General features: G+C 53.2%; 8 protein-coding genes across 8 annotated transcripts; 1 reads left to right on the forward strand and 7 right to left on the reverse strand.

Moving 5' to 3' along the window:
- Positions 1 to 168: 168 nt before the first annotated feature.
- Positions 169 to 987, reverse strand: A1O7_05987 (uncharacterized protein; the record flags this gene model as incomplete). Its single annotated transcript, XM_007759993.1, has 1 exon — positions 169 to 987. One exon carries the CDS (start codon positions 985 to 987, stop codon positions 169 to 171), a length of 819 nt encoding a protein of 272 aa, XP_007758183.1.
- A 2,021-nt stretch (positions 988 to 3,008) lies between these two features.
- On the reverse strand, positions 3,009 to 3,850 carry A1O7_05988 (uncharacterized protein; the record flags this gene model as incomplete). Its single annotated transcript, XM_007759994.1, has 2 exons — positions 3,009 to 3,283; positions 3,340 to 3,850. The coding sequence occupies 2 exons, from the start codon at positions 3,848 to 3,850 to the stop codon at positions 3,009 to 3,011; spliced, it is 786 nt and encodes a 261-aa protein (XP_007758184.1).
- A 3,172-nt stretch (positions 3,851 to 7,022) lies between these two features.
- A1O7_05989 (uncharacterized protein) lies at positions 7,023 to 9,971 on the reverse strand (the record flags this gene model as incomplete). Its single annotated transcript, XM_007759995.1, has 1 exon — positions 7,023 to 9,971. One exon carries the CDS (start codon positions 9,969 to 9,971, stop codon positions 7,023 to 7,025), a length of 2,949 nt encoding a protein of 982 aa, XP_007758185.1.
- Positions 9,972 to 11,103: 1,132 nt separating this feature from the next.
- Positions 11,104 to 13,267, reverse strand: A1O7_05990 (uncharacterized protein; the record flags this gene model as incomplete). Its single annotated transcript, XM_007759996.1, has 6 exons — positions 11,104 to 11,638; positions 11,753 to 11,957; positions 12,007 to 12,475; positions 12,535 to 12,605; positions 12,697 to 12,898; positions 12,947 to 13,267. 6 exons carry the CDS (start codon positions 13,265 to 13,267, stop codon positions 11,104 to 11,106), a joined length of 1,803 nt encoding a protein of 600 aa, XP_007758186.1.
- Positions 13,268 to 14,758: 1,491 nt separating this feature from the next.
- A1O7_05991 (uncharacterized protein) lies at positions 14,759 to 15,231 on the reverse strand (the record flags this gene model as incomplete). The annotated part of the gene is made up of 2 exons (XM_007759997.1): positions 14,759 to 15,139; positions 15,187 to 15,231. The coding sequence occupies 2 exons, from the start codon at positions 15,229 to 15,231 to the stop codon at positions 14,759 to 14,761; spliced, it is 426 nt and encodes a 141-aa protein (XP_007758187.1).
- Positions 15,232 to 16,743: 1,512 nt separating this feature from the next.
- Positions 16,744 to 17,583, forward strand: A1O7_05992 (uncharacterized protein; the record flags this gene model as incomplete). The annotated part of the gene is made up of 1 exon (XM_007759998.1): positions 16,744 to 17,583. One exon carries the CDS (start codon positions 16,744 to 16,746, stop codon positions 17,581 to 17,583), a length of 840 nt encoding a protein of 279 aa, XP_007758188.1.
- Positions 17,584 to 18,787: 1,204 nt separating this feature from the next.
- On the reverse strand, positions 18,788 to 20,314 carry A1O7_05993 (uncharacterized protein; the record flags this gene model as incomplete). The annotated part of the gene is made up of 5 exons (XM_007759999.1): positions 18,788 to 18,826; positions 18,957 to 19,069; positions 19,128 to 19,391; positions 19,457 to 20,085; positions 20,142 to 20,314. The coding sequence occupies 5 exons, from the start codon at positions 20,312 to 20,314 to the stop codon at positions 18,788 to 18,790; spliced, it is 1,218 nt and encodes a 405-aa protein (XP_007758189.1).
- A 976-nt stretch (positions 20,315 to 21,290) lies between these two features.
- Positions 21,291 to 22,169, reverse strand: A1O7_05994 (uncharacterized protein; the record flags this gene model as incomplete). The annotated part of the gene is made up of 1 exon (XM_007760000.1): positions 21,291 to 22,169. One exon carries the CDS (start codon positions 22,167 to 22,169, stop codon positions 21,291 to 21,293), a length of 879 nt encoding a protein of 292 aa, XP_007758190.1.
- Between the last annotated feature and the right edge of the window lie 1,832 nt (positions 22,170 to 24,001).

The following is a 24,001-nucleotide window of genomic DNA, read 5'->3' on the forward strand; positions in this document are numbered from 1 at the left end:
CGAGGGCAACGAGGGCGCAGATTTTGCGGAGATTTGGCCAGAGCAGTGACGTAGGCGTGTCTCTCAGCTGTACGAGTACAAGTAGATTTGAAAGAGACGCTTGATCGACACACACCGCGAGGTACAGTGCGATGCTATATGCGCAGAGTTCTATCAATTCTCTTTTGTCTACTGTGTACTCCCATTCTCCTTCTGTCCCACCGGCTCTCTGACCAACGTCTTCTTCCCTTCCAACCGGACTCTGCCGACCATCGCTGGCCGTCGCATATGCAAATATTCGCTGAGAAAGCTCTTGGTCTGAATCCGCACCCTCTCCCTTCCTTGGTATCCCATCTGCTTGTACAGCAGTTCTCCCTCAGGCGAGGCCTCGATCCAACAGGGCAACATCAACGCGTCAGCCACATCGTTGCCCCATTGCATCATCATGCGCCCACATCCTTTGCCCTGGTACTCCGGGTCTGTGAACAGCAAGAAACACAGAACATGACCTTCCTTGCACTCCCGTCGGCGGCGAGTAAGAAAGTCTTCCAGCAGGACGGCTGCGTCCGCGCGTTCCTCTTCCGTGTCCAGGTACGAAAAGGCCGACTCGGTCTTCGCCTCTTCCTTGAGTTGCGCCGTCGCGCTGTTCGGTTGTCTGTTTGCGCCCTTTGCCGCGTCCTGCTGTTCCTGGGGCGTCACGTACGTGGGGAAGATCTTCCAGTTACTTGCGCAGACGATGCGCGCCCGTGTCTCGGTGGAGATCGTGCTGCCTTGCTCATCCAGGACATTCACAGTTGCCACCGCGTCCAGGTCCTCAATCTTGAGAAACACGTCTGCCGGGTCGTTGAGCATACCGTTCAGGAGTGTCTTCTTGGTGTACGCGTACGAGGATGGCGATCTGCGCCCGAAGAAGACATTGGCCAGTTCGATCTTGCTGAACGAGTCGAACATCATGGGGACAATGGCATCGAGGTCCCTAGCCTCGAGCCGAGAAAGAACGAGACGCATGTTGATTGCTTGTCGCTTTGATGTTGGTGTTGCTTTGCTTGTTCTTGATACTTGACGTGCTCCCAGCCACTTAGTATGTCGTAAAGTGAATCGAAATGCGCTTAGTATATCGTAAAGTGGCCCCGTGCACGGTAGTCTGCTTTCAGTGTTCGTCGATATGAACTTCAGATGCGCCCTTGTTCCTCAGCGCGACGGTGCAACGCAGGGTAACCAGGCTCCGAAAACTCGCGCCTCTTCTTCCACCCTCTAAAGAACCAAACTCGTTCTCCACGACACCAACCTCGCAAAAGACCAAGCCTTGCAACCTCTAATCACCCAGCAAGTCTGTCAACCGATAATCAGACAAGTACGTACTCCGTACTGCATGCGAATTATCTCACCCAAGCCGCTTACCGCAATCAACCTCGATACGCGACGTGGCCAGACCCGTTGGTTTATGGAACGTCGATTCAAGGTGTGAGTGAGTGAGTGAGTGAGGACGTGAGTGAGTGAGTGAGTGAGTGGTTCATCCGGCCAAAAAAAAGCGAGAGTGCGAGCCCGCGTACATAGGTAGGACATACTTTAACTGTGCTTACCTACTCACCTACCTAATCAAGACAAGCATCACCAGCATAGTCAAGCAAAGCGTGGCATAACATATCATCGCATTGGGTGCGCACAGGAACCAAATGCGAGCAGCTGCATGCAGATGCACATGCACCCGTGGCACGACTTGTCACGGGAACTTTTAGGGCAAGCGAGGCGAGGCGAGGCGAGGCGGTGAAGTCCAGCCGTGCCAGCGTACGGCATATGTTCTGTACAGTAAGACCGTGTGAGCCTGTTCACCCGTGCCCTTAACCGTTAATTACCATCTCGCGCTCTGCACTGCACATGAACATTTAATCAGCCTAAGCGGGCTTACGGCTCAACGGACGCACGCTCCAACATTCACAAGAATCTGCTAAGCGGCTCAACGAACGCCTCACCATCCAAGCTACCGTGGTTTGCGGATGACCTACGAGTAGTTAGGCCGATACTCCGTCCACAAACTCACATCGCTAGCATGCGGCAGTACGTACCCCGGGAGCCAATCCCACACCCTTTTGCATCGCTGCGTGTCTCAGCTCAAAAAGCTTGGGTTGGACGTCTACTACAGTACATCTACATCCACGTCCACGACGACTTTCTTCATTAATTATTATCAATCGTCTGCTCGGGGTGCGGTGCTTGTATACAGATATGTCTCTTCCGTTTCGTGGCGTCGACCTGATTACATATCCAAATCACGAGTGAGCCGATAATATATCAATCAAGGAGGGAAGAGACGAAACGAGAATAAACCAAACAGCCATTTAGACGAACAGATGCACAGATGCACAGCAGAACAGACACGAATGGCATGAAATCCTCAGATTTGCACTGCATTGCATGGCTTGGTACATAGGCTCCTTGCGGCCACTACCAGCTTCTATGGTATAGTATATGATAGTCCTGTACGTTGTCGTACCCAGTCTATATCCAATGCCTAGTCCGCAGTCCCCCTGAACGCCAGGAAAGTCATCCCTCCTACCCAGCAGTTGGACGCCGACCTCGGTACGCCATGTCGAGCAAAGCACACCCCAAGTGGATGTTTGTCGACGTGGCCGACGGAGGCCGGGTCAAGAAAAGAATGAAAGACTTGTACAGGTTTCTCGCCTTTCGCCATCGCCATCGCCATCGCCATGGGCCGTTCACGCTGGCTAGTAGGCCCATCCGTCGATATGGATCTTTTTTTTCTGCGCCTTTTTTCATAACAGTCGTTGTATTTCGTCATTTGATGGGGAAGGTCCTGGGTGATATGCAAAGAAGGGTGTCGCGCACGTCTAAGCTTCCTTCAGGGTCGGCTTCACCGAAACTAGCATACTGGCTTCTCAGAAGCAGTTGATGATGTCGGTTACCTCTTGGACTTCTCAGAAGTCTGGGTACGTTTGCTCGGCAAACTTTGATGTAAAGGATTGTGGATAGTGACTCAGGCAAAGGAGTGGATGGAGTGGCCGAGAACTCTAGTTCAACCACCATTGGATGCCACTGACACGGCCGTCACCTCCGGGGACGATGGCGTTGAACAGAGCATCAGTCAAGTCAATGGCTCGGTCGACACAACCCATGCACTTGTCGCCCACGGTTGCCTGGACGGTGTTGCCAGTGTCCGGGTTGTACAAGGTGACTGAGCGACCGCAGTAGGGGTTGCCATTGGACTGAGTTCCCATGAATCCGTATGGGAGAGCAATCTGCATCTCGCTGCTGGTGTCGACGTTCCAGCCGCATGCGCCAAGACCTGGAGATGAATGTCAGTCGAGTTTTAAATCTGGCTCAGGGGCCAGGGTCACTTACCGCCATCCCAGTGCGTTACATCGCCTTGGCAAGCGTTGCCTGAGCCCTCGCACGAACCGTCTGCCGCCTTGGGTTGAAGAGTCATCATTGGGGCGATGAGAGAAACCGGGCTGGGAGACGAAGCAGCCGAAGGAACAACTGAAGACGAAGAAGCCGGTGCGGATGCTTGCTCGGCAGGAGCAGTGTAAGCAGCAGCTGGGGCGACAGTTGGGATGGAAGAAGGCGATTGTTGGGGAGCTGCAGCGAGGGTCGCCAGAGTAGAAGGAGTGTAAGTTGGTTCGACTTGGGCCACTGCAGGGACCGAGGTGGTGGTAATGGCAGCAGCAATCGGGGCAGGAGTGGGAGCAGCTGGGTCGACCCAGACGGTGGTGGTCTCCTCGACAGTCACCCAGGCGATCTCGGTGACGGTGTTGGTATAGATGCCGCGCTTGTTAGGTCCGGGCATGGGAACGGCGGCGACAAGAGGACTGAGCACAGAGGCTGCAAGGATGATGTTCTTGAGGACGGCCATTGCGACGGATATCGGACCGGAAGACAATTGAAGTGGAAAATTCAGGTGGGTGGACTCTGAAGGGCCGTGAAGGACTGGAGATCTGGCTCAACAGCGGGGAAGGAGTGTCTAAGAAGAGCTTTGGCGAGGAGGTAAATCCTTGATGACTTGGTCTCTAAGCTAAAGGCGTCGCTGTCGACTATGACAAGCCTGTGTCGGTTGAAAAGGACTGGTGAAGGGGAGCTAGCCCACGACGAAGTTCGCAAAGGATGGCGGTTGAAGGCGGAGTGAAAGAGAGAGTGATGTTCACTTCCGGCAAGGGGACAAAGGAAGGTCTAGATAAAGAAAGTGAATGAGGGTACAGCTGGGGTAGCAAAGAGAACGGACGAGAAGAGATTTTTCGGTGCACTCTCTCTTGGTGGAAGCAAAGAAAGCGAAGCAGAAAGTGAAGAAGTCAAGATGCGTGGTATCCGTCACCGTGCATCGACCCAGACCTCGAGACGCCCGAAAGGGAGGAAGGGGATGTGGTCAGTTTGCATTCCTCATTGGGCCTCCTTCGTCCAGTCCGTTGTGAACTCTGTCTGCCCCGTCTCGTTGCATATTGTTCACTTGGTTCCCACCTGGCACGTCGTGATGAGGACTGCTGTGCTGTAAAGTGCGACCTTCACCAGGGAGCCCAGTCAACATCCGAAAGCGGCAAGGAGGCGCTGAGGTGGGAAATTCGGGAGAAACTCAGGACAGCCCACTAGCCCCAGCGACCCAGTGCACAGACCCGACAGCCACAGGGTTGGTCGTTCAGGTACCGCGCGGATTTGTTTGAAGTGGTCCGCCAGGCTGCAGTGGAGCTTCTGATTTCCATCGTCGGTGGCTTAAGGGGCGTGTGTCGTGGCGCCCGTCGAAACGCAAATGTTCGGTTGAAGTCCGCTTGACAAGGATCTGAGGAGTCAGTGGGGACCCGGCTCACCCCTGTGTTCCTCTGTTTGCGCTCGCCCCGATTCGTAGCAGGCAACGTGGTTTTTCAGGAACAGCCGGCGCTGGGCTCGCATTGTGTTAGCCGTGACCAGTTCTGCCCCTTGTGCCCTGTGCCTGGCTTTTGATCGCTCTCGCTTGACAGCCCGTTCACCCACCCGTTGACTGGGCGTTGTCCTCGATCGTCGTTTGACCTGGATCTGAAACTGCCCACCTCACCGCACAGACATGCGAGTTTTAGTGGGATGGTCCTCATGAGGATATGTATGTGGTGCGCTGGCCTGCCAGGTGAAGTGCTGTGTTTTTTCTTGCAGTCGTGTCTGCAACCATCACCATCCACTGCCATAACCCATTCTTGCGCCGGCAAAATACTCAGTGCCGTGCAATATTAGCCGAACGAGGATTTTCAGCTAGCCGAACCAGGTAGCTAGGGAAGCATTTGTCCGCTCCGCAACAATGCTACTTTGCGAAGGCGACAAAATGCAGCACGGCCAAAAGACAAGACGGCAAACGGCAAACCGCTCATGCATGCCTCAACCCAATAGCCAAGCAACGCCTCCAGTGTATGCAGGAACTGCTGCCGCTACTGCAGTTTAATCCGTCACAACTCGGCACGAAAAATCCTTCTTCCTGCCCCAGCGACTACCGGAGTTCGGTTCCACAACCTTCCTGCCGTCCGGACTCTTCCCAGCGCGCATTTGAGAATCTAACCGCATTTCTGGTCATTGGGTGCATTTGACAGAATAGGCGTGGAGACGGAAATTTTGAATTGCCGTTGGGGCTTCGGAATCGACTCGGGCCTCTACCAGAATGCGAAAGCTACCATATCCCTGGTTCTCGCACGTGCCAAATCGTTGACCTAGAACAGCAGCTTCAGTACCTCGTACCCTGCCTTGCAAAGCCGACAAAGACATTTGAACACTGAGGAGTTACTCCACCTAATCCGCACTGCGCATTGTCCAGTACGAAAAGACAGAATTCAGCACGGGTACCTGCTTCTGCACTTAGGTACGTAGGTACCTTCTAGAATACGAAGTACCCACTCCTGGCTCGGCTTCTTCAACCGCTTGTCTTCGCTCACCCGCGAATCGCCCACTTCCGATATTCCAGAGGACTCGTAGGCATCTCGATGGAGTCGATGGCCACACCCATGTTACCGCGGTATAGTGAGTTCCGCCGCGATCAAGTTCTCTCGTGCTGTATCCTACGCATGCCCAACAAATGTGCTTTCCGTCGTCCCTGCATTGCAAGATACTGTGGTACAGCACGACTGTTCTCGCTCTCGGCAAGTTTCGCCCGTCCTGCAACCAGGATCCTTACCGACAGCCCGTTTGTCTTTAAGGTTCTCCATTGATGTGACGTAACGGGGCCAGCGCGATCATGCTCCATGTCCCTTCGTCGTCCTGTGTAGGAGCAGGCGGGACAGGGCCAAAGGTTCTACTCCGTACTCACGATAGCTTCGGCGCATCCTACTCTGCAAGGAGAACCGATCCCGAAGGCGGAGGCGCTCGATCCTGGCCGATTTCATGAAGTACCTCGGACTCAATCCATGGACAGGCCCGCAAACTGGCGGGACACCGGCTGCACGGAAGCCTGGAACTTGTGCCTTGAGAAGATTGAACTGTCGAGAGTCTCCCTCAACACTGATCAGCACTGCTCAGACCTGCTTGGACTTACCGTTTTCGCATTCCTCGCTCGAGGCCTCCGTCCTTTGCGCCTCCATGGTGACGCCCATGATGCTTGGAGCACACATTCCGTCTTGTCTTTCGTCTGCAGCCCGGCTGCTGTGCTTTCATAGCTGGAAGTATCAGATAGAAGATCAAATCACCCTTGGCCGGGACAATCCAAACCCAGCTGTGGTCCAAGCAATGAATGTGCTTGAATGTCATCGTGTTGGTACGCATTGATTTGCAGAGCAAGGTGATCTATTGGCTTCTCCGGTGAGCCTAATATGGAGACCCAGAGTATTGCTTATCGACCAGATCCCCTTCTGCAAAGCGGTTGAGATCAAGAGAGGCAGGCCAATCTCGCCTGGTAGAGGCATAGCGAGCGGGCAAAGCCTTAGCAATCGCCGCCGTACCATAAGAAGAAGCCTTGATCAACACCACCTGATCAAAGTCTGATTAGGTATTTTGAAAGCTGCGTTCACCAAACAGGTCGCTTGAACGCAGCAGAAGGTCAGATAATCAGTACGATACCAAGTCCCGCTCTTTCAGGTGCTTGGTCATATGCTTTTCACAATGGCATGGTAATCATCCAAGTCATCTTCTGGATCTCGTTTCTCCCACCGTGGTCGGTGGCGGGTAATGGCCATGTCTGAATCCTGCTCCACGTGACGATGGCTATTCGGATTCCCATAATCAGTGCGCGGGTCGTGATCGCCGCTGTTGCTGCTCGCGCGAGCTTCGGGGATGTCTTCTTGAGCAGGCCACAAAGCAAGATCCGCCACATACCCTTTCCCGCGCATGGGCTGAGCAGGCGCGGCACTTGGGTAAGGGTCCTTAGAGTCTGCAAAGTCCATTGGCAACACGGGAGACCCTGGCATCCCGCCCACCATTAGGTTTGTGCTTTGTCGCTCGACATGCTGGACTGATGGTGATTTGGAATGCCTGTCCCTTTTCCATCGCCCGATTATGCCTGGCACTCCGAACTCTGTCACCTTTTCCTGCTCGACTGTGCCAGCACTTTCCTGTGAGGTCGGGCTCAATGTGCGTCGTCTGGAACGGCTCTCATAGAAAGGGTCGACTTGAGTCTGAGCCTGTGGGAGTAAATTCAAGTAGGCTGCAAAAAGCGTCCCTAATACAGCCACAGCCAGAGGGACACAATACGAGTACTTCAGCCCGTGTCCGTTGGCGACAGCCCACTGAATCGGCGGGAAGACCGCTCCACCTGATATGGCGGCCGTCATCAAGGAAGCTCCCGTCTTTGTATGTTTTCCCAACCCTCTCATTGCTATGGCGAAAATGATTGAGAAGATACCAGCTTCGAAGAATAGGGTAAGAATCGCAATTGCAGCTCCCGCGTTCCCGTCGAGACGCATAGCCAGTGCCAAGCAGACGACAACTCCGACATAGGACCCTAACAGAATCCACCTGGGTTTCAAAAAATAACTGAGCAAGGTAGCCAGGAAACGACCGAATGCAAAGACTCCGTGACCTACCATCTGATAATCAAATGGTTGAAGAGTCGATGTTGGCTTCAGCAACCTGGAGAGTGGTTGAATGTTGTTCCCCACACACTCTTGTGCACCGACGTAGCAGAACTGGCTGAAGACCCCCAGTCCAAGTGTCGCATAGACGACTTTCCAGGGACCAACTCTTGCCGTATATGCGCCGCTGTGACGTTCAGCCAAATCCTCCAGCTGTTCATCTGATGCTTCTGGCAGTGGAATATAGTAGAAAACGACTGCCAGTGCGTACACAAAGAGGGCAATCCCCAGATACGTCCATTGCACGTCCACAAGTGATCCCGCACTGTTGACGCTCTTGAACAAGACTTTGGTGGCTAAGAGGGGAGAGCAAACCGTGCCAATCGCTTGAAAGGCCTGGGAAAGGGTAAGCCTGACTTCTGCAAACTCCAGTGGCCCGCACAGTGCGATGTAAGGATTTGCCGCAACTTCCAAGCAAGACAAGCCAAACCCGACGATGAAGTTTGAGACGATGAACGCAGCGTATGATGTCAAGACAGCAGATGGCCAGAAGACTAACGTCCCGCAGCCATACACAGCCAAGCCCGCGATCATCAACGCCTTGAATCCATATCTTTTGATGATGAAGCGCCCCAGGCTTAGAGGTCCTACAAAGTAGCCCCCATAATAGGCCGAATGGAGACCGAGCCCTTTTCCCGTCGAGACGCCGGCCACGAGCTGAAACCGAGAATTGAGCGTGTCAAGAAGGCCATACGCAAACCCCCACAAGAAAAAGATCACTGTGACCACGGCAATCGGCCACACGCTTTCACGATTTGATAGATTCAGCATATTTCGTTTTTCATTCATGTTGACGAATCCGAAGTTGGAGACCGCGCCCTGATTGGTGTTCCTTCGACCGAGTTTGGTCGCCGTCCTTGAGAGTGGTGATCTTGTCTGCTCCTCAGCCGGCCCCGTGAGCATGTTCAAGAATCCCATCTGGTCGCCTCCATTATCTCCAGAGTATTCCTGGACAACTGGCCTCCTAAATGCAGCAGGATTGTTCAGCATCGACACGTTGCCCTTTGGAAACTTTGTGCCAACAGTTCCCGCACTGGGTTTTCCAAGATCAACGCTGTCGTCGGACGTCAACTCTTCTCCGGCATCCTTGATGAAGCTGGGCAAGAAGCGAGCAAAGAGAGGTTTTAGACTCGGCACACACGCACAGACGATACCGATGCAGACCTCCACTGCAGACCACATGAAGCTCAGACTTGCGTACCAAGAAAAATCGGTGTCTTCGACAGTCCGTCCTGGCTCGCTACCAGTACCTTTGACCACCTTCAAGCGGTTCAGTGCCGCTTGCTGTAAGTAAGCAATGCGAATAACATCGATGACCGCAACGAAAGCACCAAAACTGAAAGTGGCCACCAGTATAATTTTCTGCTTTCGAGGCAAGCGCATTCCCGTGAGGATTGGAATGGGAAGGAACAAAATCGCCATATCTGTGATGATGTTGACGGGCGCCGAGGACAGATAAAGCGTAACAATATCTGTGCACGAGGCTTTCTCGGGTGTAGGATAGAGATACCCCGCTGCGACGGGAGAACATTGGAAGATATTGAAAAATGTGAGAGCCAGTCCGACGAGATTGACCACAGCTAGGGTCAACCAGTTACACCACTTGAAGACGGGGTCGACGTCCTTGCTCATCACTGACAGGAAGAAAACAATGATGGAGGTCTTCGTCAGCATCAAGGATGGATTGTAGAGAATGGCGAAGGTGTATTCGGCCTTTCGAAGAGCGCCGAACGAGCTGTCAGGTATGTCTTGCTTGTGCTTGCCCAATCCATAATGAACGGCGACGCATATCGACGTGGAGAATCCTGCAGCACAGACCCATGCTGCCAGAATCCACCAATCGTCCTGCCTGATGGATCTCACAAGGCGTATTCTTGTGAAAATTCGAGCTGCGATGAAGATGGTAGCAATCACTGTCACAATAATGGTGACGGCCAATGTGGCCGGGCCCCGATCCTGGACCATCGACCTTTGTTCGGTCGTATTTGGGCAGTACCCTCAGCTATTAATTTGTGTTGACGACTTCAACAAATGTCGTTGACTCGAGTGCGTCATGTCCGCCGAGGAACTTGTCCAGCGAATAGACAACAGCTCTGGTCGGATCTGTCCACATATGTAGGAGATGTTGGGCAGTAATCACGAACTGGATCTCCAAAGAGTATGTGAGAAGGCAGCTGGTGGAGAGTCGACAAGAGCAATGCGCACGAATCCGTTTGCCGTCGGTCGTACGCCGTCTGCCAAGCTATCTGGAACTGGCTAATGAGAAAGGTTCGGTAAGCGTATTCGGCGCGTTGCTTGATATTCGTGAGGCATTCATCGGGGAGGTGAACTGGCTGAGAAGCCGCGGACTGACGCTTTGCCCGGAGTGCAGTTCATGGCTGAGAGGGGGATTTCTACCTGGACAGGCGACCTGTGCTTCCACCAGCTTTCTTTGCCAGACGCCGACGGCAAATGGCAGCGGTGGAAGTGGTGTGTAGAGGCGTCATTCGGGACACCGAACGGGGTTGGTGGGAAAACGGGATCGCTTGATCCTGGTAACCTGCTACTCGATCTTGTTCGTATGCCAGCCAAAAGAGCACAAAAATCAGCAGCACGCGGACAAGAAAAGGTGACAAACGCGAAAAAACGCGGGGAAATAGCAGGGCCTATCGGGCCGACTTGAAGCATGGCTTTGCCCCACGTACTTCAGGCGCCGTGCAATGCCTGCTCTTGGGCTGCCGTGGCTGCGTAACGTCTGTGCTCCAGTTAAAGCTTTGGTGAGCTTCAGGTGATCAGTAACCGAAGCCTCAACCCCTGGCATCCCCGGAGAAACACTGCTTGGCATGAGTAGTGGATTAAAGCAACCACCACTTATAACCGCGTATCGAGTCTGGGGTAGATACCATGGCATCATGTACAGGAAGCAAACGTCGACGGCACACTGCTCATGTCACTGTGCACGCATCCAACTCACACCCACTGAAATTCAGAATAAGTCAGTATAATTAATTGAAGCGACCGATGGTGGTACAATCGCTCTGCCAACCTACTTCAAAGCAAACCACTCCATGTACAATCCTGCGTTGCTATTTTGCCCAGCCAAGAGCCCAAACATGGTTTATGTACGGCCGACATATGAATCTCCTCGAACACCTGCACCATACTGATGCTGTGTGCCCGAAACAATTGGTACTTCAGGCAGATTCCCATGGCCTGCTTTTCCCAATGTCTCGTGCTGCTCAGCCCCACCTGCAACCCCTTCTTGCCTCTTCGTGATATCCCTCGCGCCGCTCTCCAGTCGCAGCTTGTCTGCGGTAATGAGATCTTCGCCCTTGGGCGGCACCCATTTGCTACTCTTCCATGGTTTCACCTCCAGCAAGAACATCGTATCGATCTCTTCCAGTGATCTGCCAGAGGTCTCCGGCAAGCAGAAGTAGACAAAGAAGACCGCGAAGAGATTGCAGCCCGCAAAGACGTAGCCGTAGGCAAAATTTATTTCGCCTGTAATAAAGGGGGTGAAGAATGCGATGAGAAAGTTGAATAGCCAGTTCGATGCAGCGCAGAGGGCAATGCACTGTGAGCGGTATCGTGAGGGATAGATTTCAGCAGTCACCGCCCAGGCCATTGGACCCCAAGTTGATGCAAAAGCAGCACTAATATTTTTGTTAGCATTGTCAAGATGAAGGAACTAAAACTCGGCACTGCCCTGGGTCGGTGAAGGGATTGGGCACTGCCTTGGATTGGTCAAGGGACTGGGCAGTACTCACATAAATAGACATGAGAAAATGATCATCACGTAGCCGATGCTCTGACTATTTGAGCCATCGGCGTTCTTGAGCGCAAATTGTCCGCAAGAGGCGAAGACGAGGAAACACATGAACATCCACCCAGCACCTATCATGAGGCATTTGCGCCGTCCAAATTTCTCGACGAAGTAAAGACCTGGGAACGTTGTAACGACATTGACGGCACCTGTCACCAAATCAGTTGACAGCCAATATGAGTAGTTGACCTCACTTACCGAGAATGATCTGAGTAACATATGAGTTCGACAGTCCGGTTGCCGCAAAAACAGTGGTTCCGTAGTAGAAAAAGAAATTTGCGCCCGTCAGCTGTTGGAGGGCTTGAATGGTACAGCCCAGCATAACCCGGTAAGCCATTCTGGGTCCAGTGAAAATCTCCCAGATGGGATGCTTTCCACCTTCTAGTTCCATTTGCAGCTTCTCTTGCATCTCCACCAGCTGATCTTTGACCACTTTGTGCCGCTCGGACACCCCATGGAACTTCGCAATGCTTGTTGTAGCCGGATCGATCTTTCCATGGCGGTAGTCGTGCCTGGGAGTCTCGGGAAAGAAGAGAATACCAATGCCGAGCACGATCGCGAACAGAAAGCCAACGCCCATCGGGACTCTCCAGGAGGCCGTGTTGTTGATTGCCTCGGTGCCAAAGTTGATCAGATTTGCAATGAGGATGCCGATTGTAATAAAGAGCTTGATTTCAACAGTCAGCCGTCGCCGACGAATGATCACGACCTTCTTCTATGATTTACCTGGTAACAGCAGACGATGGCTCCTCGGACGTGTCGTGGACTGCTTTCTCCCTGATATGCAGGGACCAACACTGCGTGATTGTTAGCGTTAGAAACACGCGCCAGAACAACCAGACTTTTGGAAGACCTGGCTGGACCGGCAAAGCATTCGGGCCTGCGAACCTGATAGACCTCCGATGGCCAATCCAGCGATGATACGACCAATCATGACCTCGTACCAATGACCGGAGCTCGAGCCAATCTGAACGGCTACACCAATGCAGAATACTATTGTCCAGAGGACAATCGAATACTTGCGACCAAGGGTCTTGTTGTTGGCAATTGGTCCGGCAATCAAAGCTCCGATCAACGTTCCAATGGACAGCTATTTGGCATCAGACTGGAAGCAGAAAGCGGCGACTTATTGACTCACCATCCCCACGATCAAGCCAGAGCGGATGTTGCTGAAGCCCATCGGATTTCTTTGATCAGCAAAGTTGCGGAGGAAGTCATGCATTTCCAGGAAACCAGAAATTTGACCTGTGTCGTATCCGAAACATAGACCGCCGAAAGAAACCAAGACTGCCATGAAAAACGTTCTCACGGTCAGAAACGGCATTTTCGACTCATCGTCGAATGGGCCCTTTTCCGTCTCGATGTCCGCGGTCTCTCCCGTCGCCGTGAAGGAAGACCTTACGGAATCCCCACGGCGGGGCTGAGGTTGTTTCTTCTGGAACATGTTTTTGATCGCCATGTCGTGCAGGTAAGTGGGTTGTGCACTGGATGCTCAGCCGTGGCTCGAGGGGCGCCGAACGTAGGTAGAGGGGCATTCAAGCCTTATGTACAAGAAGAAATAAGGCAGTGGTTTCGGTTCGCGGCAAGAGTTGGCAACGTCATCGCAGGATCAAATGCAGCAGATGTAGCACTGGCACCAAGCTTGGGATGCTGGGCGTCGCGGAGAATGCTAGGGTACCAGGGCCTCAAAGCTTTTGCCAGTGGCACCGCGTCGATCACAGCAACGCACATCGCACAGTCCGCAACCTTCGACGTCATGCGAATAAAGCCTTGTCAAACACGTGCCGGCAAGGCTTTGGTTCCGCCTCCACCCAATCCAGAGAAGGCAAAGCTTCATCCTGGTACGAGTAGCCGAGATGTCCTGCATCAAGGACCCGGTATTCTAGGGTTTTCTCTTCGCGTTTACAGAGTATTCTCGGCTTGTGTTGTGCACACAGTATAAAATTCATTGACGCTCGACGCAAGAGACCTGACCATTTTTTTCCGATCTGGAAGCTGGAAAGCGTGGATTGTGGGGGACGAGATCCTTCGTCTCTCGTGACGATCAGATGACGTCGACGTAGCAATATCTGGAAAGCCAACCCGGTCGCTATCCGCGGGTGGCTCTTCTGCCCCCATGATTCGCACGTTGGCCCTTTTCCATGCTCAGCCATATGTCATTAGCGACGGCTATCTCGTGAATCGCATGATTGTTCGGAAATCTCCCTGCCAAGCACTACCCGAAGGAGGGTGGCTTCTGAACTTGGGACATTGATAGGATTACTCGTAGTTGCGGAGAGCCCATACCTCGTATTCGGCCGCTCGATCGACAGGAATGCTCGCGTGACGATCGTTCGGACACCCTTCCTAGAGAATGCTATTGAGCACCGCTCACTCTCCGTGTATCAAAGCATAGATGCACGGATGAGATGCTACTCCACGTCGAGAGTGGTCTTCCCTGAGAGCGCGTCTCGCCGCCCCCGGAAGAAGTACTTGAGGACCGAATCCCGCTGTAATCAAGCGTTGAGATAAAGACAGTGCGGCCAGCCAGCAGTAATCCGAGCACATCGTTGTCGAGGTCGGTCACCGAAGGACCGGTCCGAAGCCATATCACGGGTCCATATCACTGGTGGATCTTACTTGTACTTATACCTCGAATCCTTTTACTATTCGTTGCATGGAGGACCATGCTCACAGAGTGCCAGCATCCTTGGCTCCCCTGGGCTGAGAAGGATATGGAATGACTGTGTGAGTTCTTCGGGATCACTGACAATGCTGAAACAAAGCTTTGACTCGGTGTGTGTCCTTGAGGTCCTCTGATATACCAGATTGTCGTTGGCATCCAAGGACTGAACCGCAGGGCTGACGGGAGCAATAGATGGTGACCATACTCGTACTGACTGGGTGGTGGACCTTGCAGCACATTGCAGGTCCATCGCAAATTGTCATACGGAGTCAGCGCCATTTGCTGCTAGTCTTGTGAACGTCCGTCTTTGAATTTCTGGAGACCTGCTGTGCCTCTGTAGCCCTCGAGAATGCTTTCGTTTTGTGTGCGCGGCATAGTATTCTCATCCTCTCTTTCTGTGCCCAATGGTCTGGCTTTTTTGTCGGTCAAGAATTTTGACTCCTCCTTTGACTCGGGTCGAGCGCTCTTGAAGAGCTCAATGCCCGTAGTGCCTCGTACCGGATCGAGGACACCATGTCTGCGCAAACTTTCCTTGCGCATGTCCAACTGTCCACCGTCCGCTTCTCTGTGTAGCTGAGCATTTCGTTTCGCCGCCCTAATCGAGGTGACTGAGTAGGTATATAGGAGCCCTGCCATGACAATTGCAGCGATGGGAGCAGTCACGGCCTGCCAAAAGTGTCAGCTTTACACAACCAGGTAATAGACGAACGCACCCGGGGGTTCCAGACGGAACCTCGTGGTTTCACGACACGAGCCATCACAACTCAGCCGTACTGGAGAAGCTTTCGTTATTCAGTGACCGTAGCAGGCTGGACACATTGGGAACACGCGTGTCAATGTTTTAGTGATTGGACAAAGTTCAGGCATCGTTCTCCGCACTTTAGCTGTGACTCAAGCTCACGGGTCCTCCTTGTCGCGCCTAATTCAAGCATATTCCCTGGTTGACATCACCATGGAAGGACAAACGTTCTCAGGTTGCCCAGGCGTGAATCTGTTCGCGACAAGTTATGTCTTTATGTAGGTAAGGTTTTGGTGCTCCTTGAGAGAAGGTTGGACTGCGAATCTCACAGCGATCGCGGCAAGCCTGCACTCATGTAACGGTGCTCATAATCGCCCGGTTCCAATGTATAGTCCGCTAGTTACTCTTGCTGTGCGTGCTCACGAGTAGTAGATATCTGCCTTCCCCGTACCGAAACGAGGATGTGCCGCATCCATTCATGTTTGCTCGCAGGACGCCATGAAACCCAGCACAAAAGGACATTGCCTAACACCAACAGGAGGCTCCTGCATCGGCAGTCGAGAAATCGGCTGCGGCACTCCAGCAATGCGGACGTATACTGGTATGTAGCGCGGAAATCGAAGGTGGCTTTCCACCCTTCTCACCCGCTTCTGACATTAGAGGGTTGCTGACCTCATCGCTGCGCCGAACCACCCGTCAAACGTCAAATCATGATGCGCTGGTTGGCAAGTCCGTCTCAGAAGCGGATCAACTAGGAACAACCACGGCAGCAACTACCAAAGCATGCGTTCGGCGACAAATCAAGGAACAGCCCAGGTTGGCCAGAACCACAGGTCGCTGCAAGTATTGAGCTACTACCACAATACTTCGCCTAAAAAGACACGGCTGTCCTTCCGTCGCGTGATCTCTTCGTAAAAGACTCCCACAAGAGGTTCTTATTCCTTTATCCGGCAGCTAAACAAGCAGGGCCACTTAGAGGACTTGTCTCATCTGCACGAACACGCATAATACAGCGATACGAAGCACTGTCACAGGCTCGTCGGTAAGAGCTTGTCGTGGCTGTGCTCGTTTTTGGAATTACTCGGCAGGCACCTCTTTATCACTCAAAGTTCTCGCCGCTTCCCGCATAAGGTTTACAAGCTCGCTCGTTCTCGCGGGGGACTCGGGGAGTACTTACTCTTTGCCCTTCCACCGCAGTCGCCTTGACCACAGAGCGACACTTCCGACCTTTCATCATCTGACTTGCTCCATATTGGCGCTATATCAGTATTCCCCAATCCCTAGTTTCCTCACCTCACGGTCGACCCTCGACGTCTCCCAAGAACCCGACCTGAAATACCCGACTGAGCGACGGAATCAGCGTCATTCAGCTGACATATCGAAAAACCTCGTCTTATTGCATCCGCCTTGCACGACTATCTTCGGTTCAACGAGTCCTCACAACCCTATAACTTCTTCTCGTAGACCACCGACCCCGCCTTTCCTCAAAATCCTGGCATCTGCTCCGAACGGCTAGTACCATCCGGCCACCATGACGTCTCTAATCTTTGGAGGGATCTATATGGGCCACAAAGGCATCGTCAACCACCGGCGCGAGAAACAACGGAAGAAGAACTACGAGCGCTGGGAGGGCCTGCGAGACGAGTACGACGAGCAGAGGAAAATAAGCCGAGAATCTCGATCGCTGGACATACAGCGCACTGGAGATTACGACCCCGACAGACCGATTTTGACGCTGCGTGATCAACAAGAGGCAAATGACGCTCGCACAAGTTGGCGACCCCAAGAAGCCTGGGAGGAGCCTCCCAGACGGACCAGCGTCGAAGTCACATCCGGCTCAGGTCTAAGACCACTGGCGACCAACAAGACCGGCGCAACGTGGGACGAAGGGCTCCCGCAGCCTCTGAAAGTGAGCCGGCGCAATTGGGATGACTACGCCCCTGCCGTCAGCAGGAGCAGCAGTTTGAGGAAAGCAAGTACCCCGAATAGTCCGCCACGAGACACAAGCAGCAGCAACAACACGCCGTCGATGAGCAACAGGCCCTCTCCTCGACTAGACGCACCTGTCCCGATGACTCATCCTTCCCATCCTCATGCTTCGAGGGGCGTGGCCACTCCGCTCGAGACTACTATGCACCATGAGGCCTTAGAACCTATTCAACATGCCACGCCGGGTGGACTCATGGCGGAACTGATCGAAGGGGCCGACCCGCACCGTCCGACGCCCTACACTCATCAACCACCGCAGACTTATACAGGATACCCGGCACAGCAAAACTACTACCCGCCCGCTCCTGCGCCTGCGGCCGCCCCTGGACCTGGACAGGATGACGGCAGCATGCAGGAATGGTGGAATCGACCTCTGAATTAACTGCCCTGTCAGATTTCTCAACACCTGTGATGATACGCCGTTAGTTGTGCCTGAGGTTATATAGGCAGACGGCACCAAAGACACGATCCACAGACGTCTCAGTAAATCTCCTTCGATCTTTTATGGAGGGTGCCCGTCCACTCGAGCAAATCTAGCACCTAGCCTAGAAAACATTGGGGATCCCCTTCACATTTCTCAACATGTTATTTCTCACGTGAGCGATGGCGTTGCATTTGAGGGCATGCATGCATTGAGAACGCCCGGGTATAGAACACACTGTGGACTGTTGAACCTCTAGTTGCATATGAGGGCATGCATTGAGATCGACCAGATATACAGTACCCAGAACAGAGTAGACTGTTGACGTTTGGCCGGCCACATTAGAGAGGGGCTTTTACAGAGCACAACTCCATGAAGAAATGCCGGGCTTGTGGGGAAACGCTCAAGATCAGAGATCTGGAGGTGGTCGGATGTGACTGGCGGAGGATTTGCCTACAGGAGCTGAATCTCTCACGGCACAGCATAGAAGTAGCAAGCAAATCGGCCTGGCCCAGAGACATTGGAATTACAAAGCGCAATTTAGAGTATAAGAAAGAAGAATTCCATTGTGAAAGGTCCGCTTCATCAATATTGGAACATGTCCGCTTTTTTTTCGCGCCCACGCTCGTTGGCCGAATGCTGACGTGGAATAGGTAGAGGTAAGTACTGTGTATATATATATGCTCGCGTGGCGCCGGAAAATCCTCTCGCCTCTGATATTGTCATCGAGCCGCCTTGCTCCACGCCTAGACGCCCATTCGATATCAATCGCTCATAGTCCAGGAGCCGAGAATAAGGCCCACACGCCCAGTAGGAGGGATCCGTCCACGCCCTAGCCACACGCATTCATTATACACAGGCATTTCGTTGTGTTTTCTCGCAATCATGGACACTTTCCATTCCCTGCTCTGTGCAAGGAGCAGCATCTGCTAGCACCGTCCCGTGGATATGGCCTTGACACCGGTCCCTCAAGGTAAAGCGTACGGAATAATAACTCTGGACATTTCTTTTCCACCAGTAGATCGACTTCACTTCTCGCTGACTTTATGTTATGTCGCCTGCGTCTTTGCTTGTGCCGGTTGCCGAGAGTCGAGGCGCGAATTCTGAACATTGAATCTGGAACCGCAGATCTCTGTGTATTCATTTCGAGATCAGGAGCGTACAACTATGCGGCGTTCCCGGGTTTCTCTTCCGTGTCGATATGCTGTTCGTCGGAAGGTGTCAGCAAAAGTACCTCTTCGGGACATAGAGATTGAGAGCAGAGTTGAGACGGTATTGACGTGATGTTCAAGTGAAATGAGAGAGACATGGCAACCAGCAGAGACAGGACGTACCCAAACGACGTAATTCGGCAATCCCACGACCTGGTATCCGGCCCGCTTGGCCATCTTCGCGAAACCCTCTGTTTCGGCTTGATTCTCGAACGCGTAGCAAGGGAAGTTGATGCCTAGAAGTCCCGAAGTGTCAGCAAATGCCCCTTTCGCTCCCGAGTGCGGCAGACTCACCAGACCGATGTACGTCGGCCTTGACCAAGATATTTACACCCCCAATGCCATCCAGCTCGATCTCTTCGTCCTTGTTGTGCCTCCAGTCGCCCATGCGGGCCATGTATGTGCGGCCGGTATCGTACTCTTTATAACCCTCTGCCAAGACCACGTTCTTGTCCAGCGAATTAGCTAGACGACGGCCCTTGTCGGATTCGATCCAGCTGTTGTAGTCGAAACGGCCTTCGATATCGCGGCCGTTCTCGTAGCGATGGAACCAGATATCTGTTGAGAAACGCGAGGTCAGCGTGAAAGTTTGCAGGAACGGGAATTGGGTGGAGAAGGCATACTGGGGACTAGGATATCGCGATCATGTGCGACGAAATCCTCGATAATCTTCTTGGGGGAATCCACAATATCCACGTCCCGCCAGTAGACCCAGCTGTGTTCGGGCTTCAGGGCTGCAGAAAGAAGGTAGTTCCTCGCTCTTCCCATTGCTTTTCTCCTTGGACCCTGAGCGGCGAATCCATGTCGCGACTCGACGTTCATGTCGAGGCTGGACCCAAAGTCCTTCTCCACGATCAGGACGCTGTGGAATGGAATCTTGTCTGTCCTTTGCTGGATGCGATTCAACTCTGCGGAAAGTACGGCCAGGGTATCATCGACGGAATCGCCGACCAGGAATGCTAAATCAATCAAGTCGTGTGGATATGTGAGTTCAGATAGCAGGTCGAAGTATTTGATCAAGTACGGTGCTGCGTCGCGCAGAGGGGTGAGGATAAGCACTCGTTCCTTATTGCTCAGTGCTCGGGGGGTGGAAACGATGGGATTCAGGTCGATCCGTTCGATGGTGCTGGCGTTGACCTGATAGGGTTCATGGTGGTTGAAGAGGACAGGCGTCTGGAGGTGTTGGTTCCATGCCGCCATTTCGTTCTTTGTCATTTGAGTGGGCGGTTTTGAAGGCCCAAAGCAATAGAAACTATACGTGCTCTCAGTCAGTCTCTTAGCGTTGGACTTATTCCAGGTTATCCGTACTTTGACATCTGTTGTGTTGATACACTGATTCCCCGCCATAGTAAAACAATCAGGCCCGTCAATGCCACCGCAACCAGGAATCTTGTCCGAGTCAAGAACATTAATATCGCCTTCCAGGGAGGTAACCTGGCTTTGGCGGACTTCCAGGTCACGCCACCTTTAGGGAGCAGCATCTTTGAGTATGGGCGAATCGAAAGTGGTGGGAAAGTAAAAAGGAGGAGGGGACAGATTAGGGCGCCGCGAGGAGGGGAGAGACGGCCTCACTAGGAGGGCTTCGAGGTCGAATTTGCCAGTGTGAGATGTTTGCTGCTGACTGAACCTAGGAAACGAGCGGAACGGCCTTGAACATCAGGGCCTCGAAGAAGTGAGAAGCAGCTGAAAAGTCGTGATCAAAGTGTTGGGGGCGCGGCTGTTCTGTGGCCGGATGGAGAAGGCGCGCTTTGTCGGAGAGCAGTTGCTGCAGCGGGGTCTAAAGAAGTCGAAAACAGTTGCAGAAACGACACGGCGCATTGGCTTGTAGGCCGGGATGATTGAGGTGTTGTAGACAGCGACGGGATAACAATCCATTACCTACCACGCAAGCACGAATCCCTTTCCCACCGAACTTGGTTTAGCTTGCTTCCGCCGAGTGAACTATGCACGAACACGACGAAGTACGGAGTAGTAGCGTGTACCACAGTAGGAACATTCCTCTCTCCGTACTCCGGACCACTGGCGCCAATACGATTCCGATGACTCCGGTTTCCTAGTGAGATTTGTCTTCAGTCACTCGATAGACTGATTCCCCGACGAGCGAGAATTCCAAAGCACAAGCTGGATCTTCCACGAATCTCTCCTCTCTCCTAGACTCTTTCACACGAATCAATTCCCTTCTCGGAGTTACTCAAACACGACTCTTTCCAGGCTATCGGGAAACAGGGTCGTTTCGTGATCAACGAACCAGGTCCGCCATCCATACATCTTGCAATTGGCCTTACTGCAAACCCGGTTCAGTCGCAGTAGATACACCATGTGGAAAAGCCGTGCCGCCCGAAATGCCAGATTGTGTTCCTTCCGGTTATTGCATATTTCACATCACCCATCTATTGCATACAACAACCCAGGACGAGGCATATGTGCCGACTATTGTACATTATTCCAGCTTCTCTCCTACTCTGTAAAGGAGGGACCACGACTGTCAAACCCAGCGCTGTCGCACCTGATCCTCGTCCAAGCCCGCTGCCGTTGACGGTCATCTTCCGTGTCAATGTCCCGGCATCTTTTAATGCCCACATAGCTGGGCTTACTGAAAGATGTCCCAGGCGAGCCTTTTCGAAGGTAATCAGCATCTCGCGCGCCGCAGGAGGCGCTTCGCCGTGATGGCTGCAGTGACTGAAGCAGCAGCCGCACTGTGGTCTCGGCCCGTATGCACCTGTCATTCAGCGCCTGGACGAGCCGGGCAGCGATTTCCTGCGTGTAAATCGCAGCGTACAGCTGCTCGTCTTTGCCCGGGCCCTTGCCGGCTTGAGTCCTAGTATCCTTGATGGACTTGGCGTGTTCAGCGCCACATTCTGCGGCGACTTCGGGGCATCTCGCGTGGCTGTCGTGCTGACAACTGCGATGCCGGTTCCGCCTGGCCTCTTCCTGCTCTCCATGCTTTTTCTGACTCTCTTTCTTGTGGTTCAGCTTCCCTGGCACTTCTGGGTATGACGTGTCCTCAAGCTTTCGTGGGGACGCGGGGGGTACGTTTCCCTTCGGCGCTGATCTACGCGTGATAATCACCCGGTCACCGTAGAGAGCGCGGGTCTCGTTGCGATAGAAAAAAGCCTCGACAAGGTCTGGGAGTTCCAACCCCTCGAGCTTTTCCTCTAATCTCTTGCCGTATTCGTTATCGGGCTGGAACCAACCTTTGGGGTAGGCGGGGTCGATCTTAGAGCTCTCGAGCATGTTTCGTGCAGACTGGACAAGGGCAGCGAATTCGGGGTCTACCTGGTCGAGCGTTCTCTCAAGGCTGCTGAGACCAAACCCCCTCTCGGTGTCGGTGTCCATGGAAGATACTGACGATGACCGACCAACAGTCAGCGACGGGGATGGCATCTGATTCCAGGTCCGGTAGCCAGGCGGGTACGAGCTCTTGTTGTCATGCGTTATGGGGTGCAAAGTCGGACCTTTGATAGCAGTGGGCGGCTCAGATGGCTGCGGAAGTGCTCGGTCCGCATGCAACGTTGGAAAGCTCTGTGAGCGCGATGGGTAGGGCCTTGGAGAAAAGCCCAGGAGTGGCGGCAGCACTGGCAGAGTCACTTTATCTCCGAGTAAGTCAGAGATCTTGGGCAGTAGCGGCGGCGGACGTGACGACCAAGTCTGGGATTCCGAGCTGTACATGTCGAAGGCCTGTAAATATTCAGTGAGGAGATGGTTCCAATGAAGTGGAGGTTAACACACCATGTTCGACCCTAGCCGAACCACTCAAGGAATATGCGAGGTGCGAAGCTGCGTGCGAAGCTGAGACTTCAAGCATCCGAGATGGAAATGACGATGGTGAAAGACCGCTTGGCTCCTCGCCAAACAATGTGTACCCACGAGAACAACCAGAAAGGTTCGAAGAGAGAGTAGACAGAGTACTACCACAGAGGGGAGGCTTGACTGAGACGGAACACCGACCTTGATGACAGCCCGCCCTCAATATGTACCTTCGTGAATATCCCCCTGGCCCACCCTGACACTGCACGAAATGTCGAAGCCATTGCATATGCCATACTCCACAGCCTCTTTCCGGCCGTTGCGCAATGTCTCTGTGCAAATAACGTAGAAAGCGGAGCCATCATTCGAGCGAATGATCGCGAACATGTCTACGGATCCGTAGCCCAGAGCGCGCATCGTTCAACATGAATATCGGCTGTCGACACAAACATATTGGGACTTTTCCCTGCACGCTAGATTCGGGCGGGGAGGCGGTATCACAGCAGTCAGCTGAAGGAGAGCGTACCACAACGGCCCTGTCGATCCAACCTGGGGGATGGTGGAGCGTCTTCATCCCGGTAGAGAACGATCCACCCTCGATCAATGCAGTATCGTGGACGGCTGCAGGATACCAATACGGCCATCGAGGCACTCAGGCCGCAGCTGGATTCGCCGAATTGGCAAAATGGTGGCCCGAAACTGGTAAAGGGCAGATTGAGGTGCGGTTGGAAGCGAGTCGTTCGTTCGCTCGTCAAGTGGATATGATATGCATATCAGCTGGTTGCGATCTCGCTTCCGACGATCTCGATGGCGAAAGATGATCGATCAAGCTAAAGGACCAGCGGGAAGCAGATACAGAGCGGCTGAGAGTCAAGAGTGAACCAGGGACCGAACCAAGAGTGAGCCGGGACTGAACCAAAACTGAGTCAGAAATGAACTGGCTTCTACGGAGCCTTGAGAGGGGAGGGAGTCATTTTCTGAGAGCGCCCCTTTGGCTCCGCGCCTGTCAGGTGTCAGAGACTCCTCGAATGCCACAAGGCACACGCATCATTGTTGCTAGAACGAGCTGGTGAGAGCTGTACCAGAGTTTGGAAAAGTCCGAAAAGTGACCTCTCACATTTGACTAACGGTCGGGACAAGGGCTATCCCTCCATTCCCGCGTATTCTTGCACCCGCTGGCGCTTCCCTATCCACATCATCGCCTAAATACGAATCTCGAACAAATCGGGACTCTGCCAGAGAACCTCCAAGTCGCCCTTGGTCGCTAAACTCATCGAATCTGGCCAGCGCACCGCATGAACACTACAACACGTGCCGGGGAATTGGGGGCAGGTCATTTGCATCATCAGGGAATAGATTAATGTGCATTGAGATTGTCCATAACATTACTTGGGGTATAGTATGTAGCATATGTTCCAGAT

This window comes from Cladophialophora yegresii (genome assembly GCF_000585515.1).
Source record: "Cladophialophora yegresii CBS 114405 chromosome Unknown aczIN-supercont1.4, whole genome shotgun sequence".
Lineage (NCBI taxonomy): Eukaryota > Fungi > Ascomycota > Eurotiomycetes > Chaetothyriales > Herpotrichiellaceae > Cladophialophora > Cladophialophora yegresii.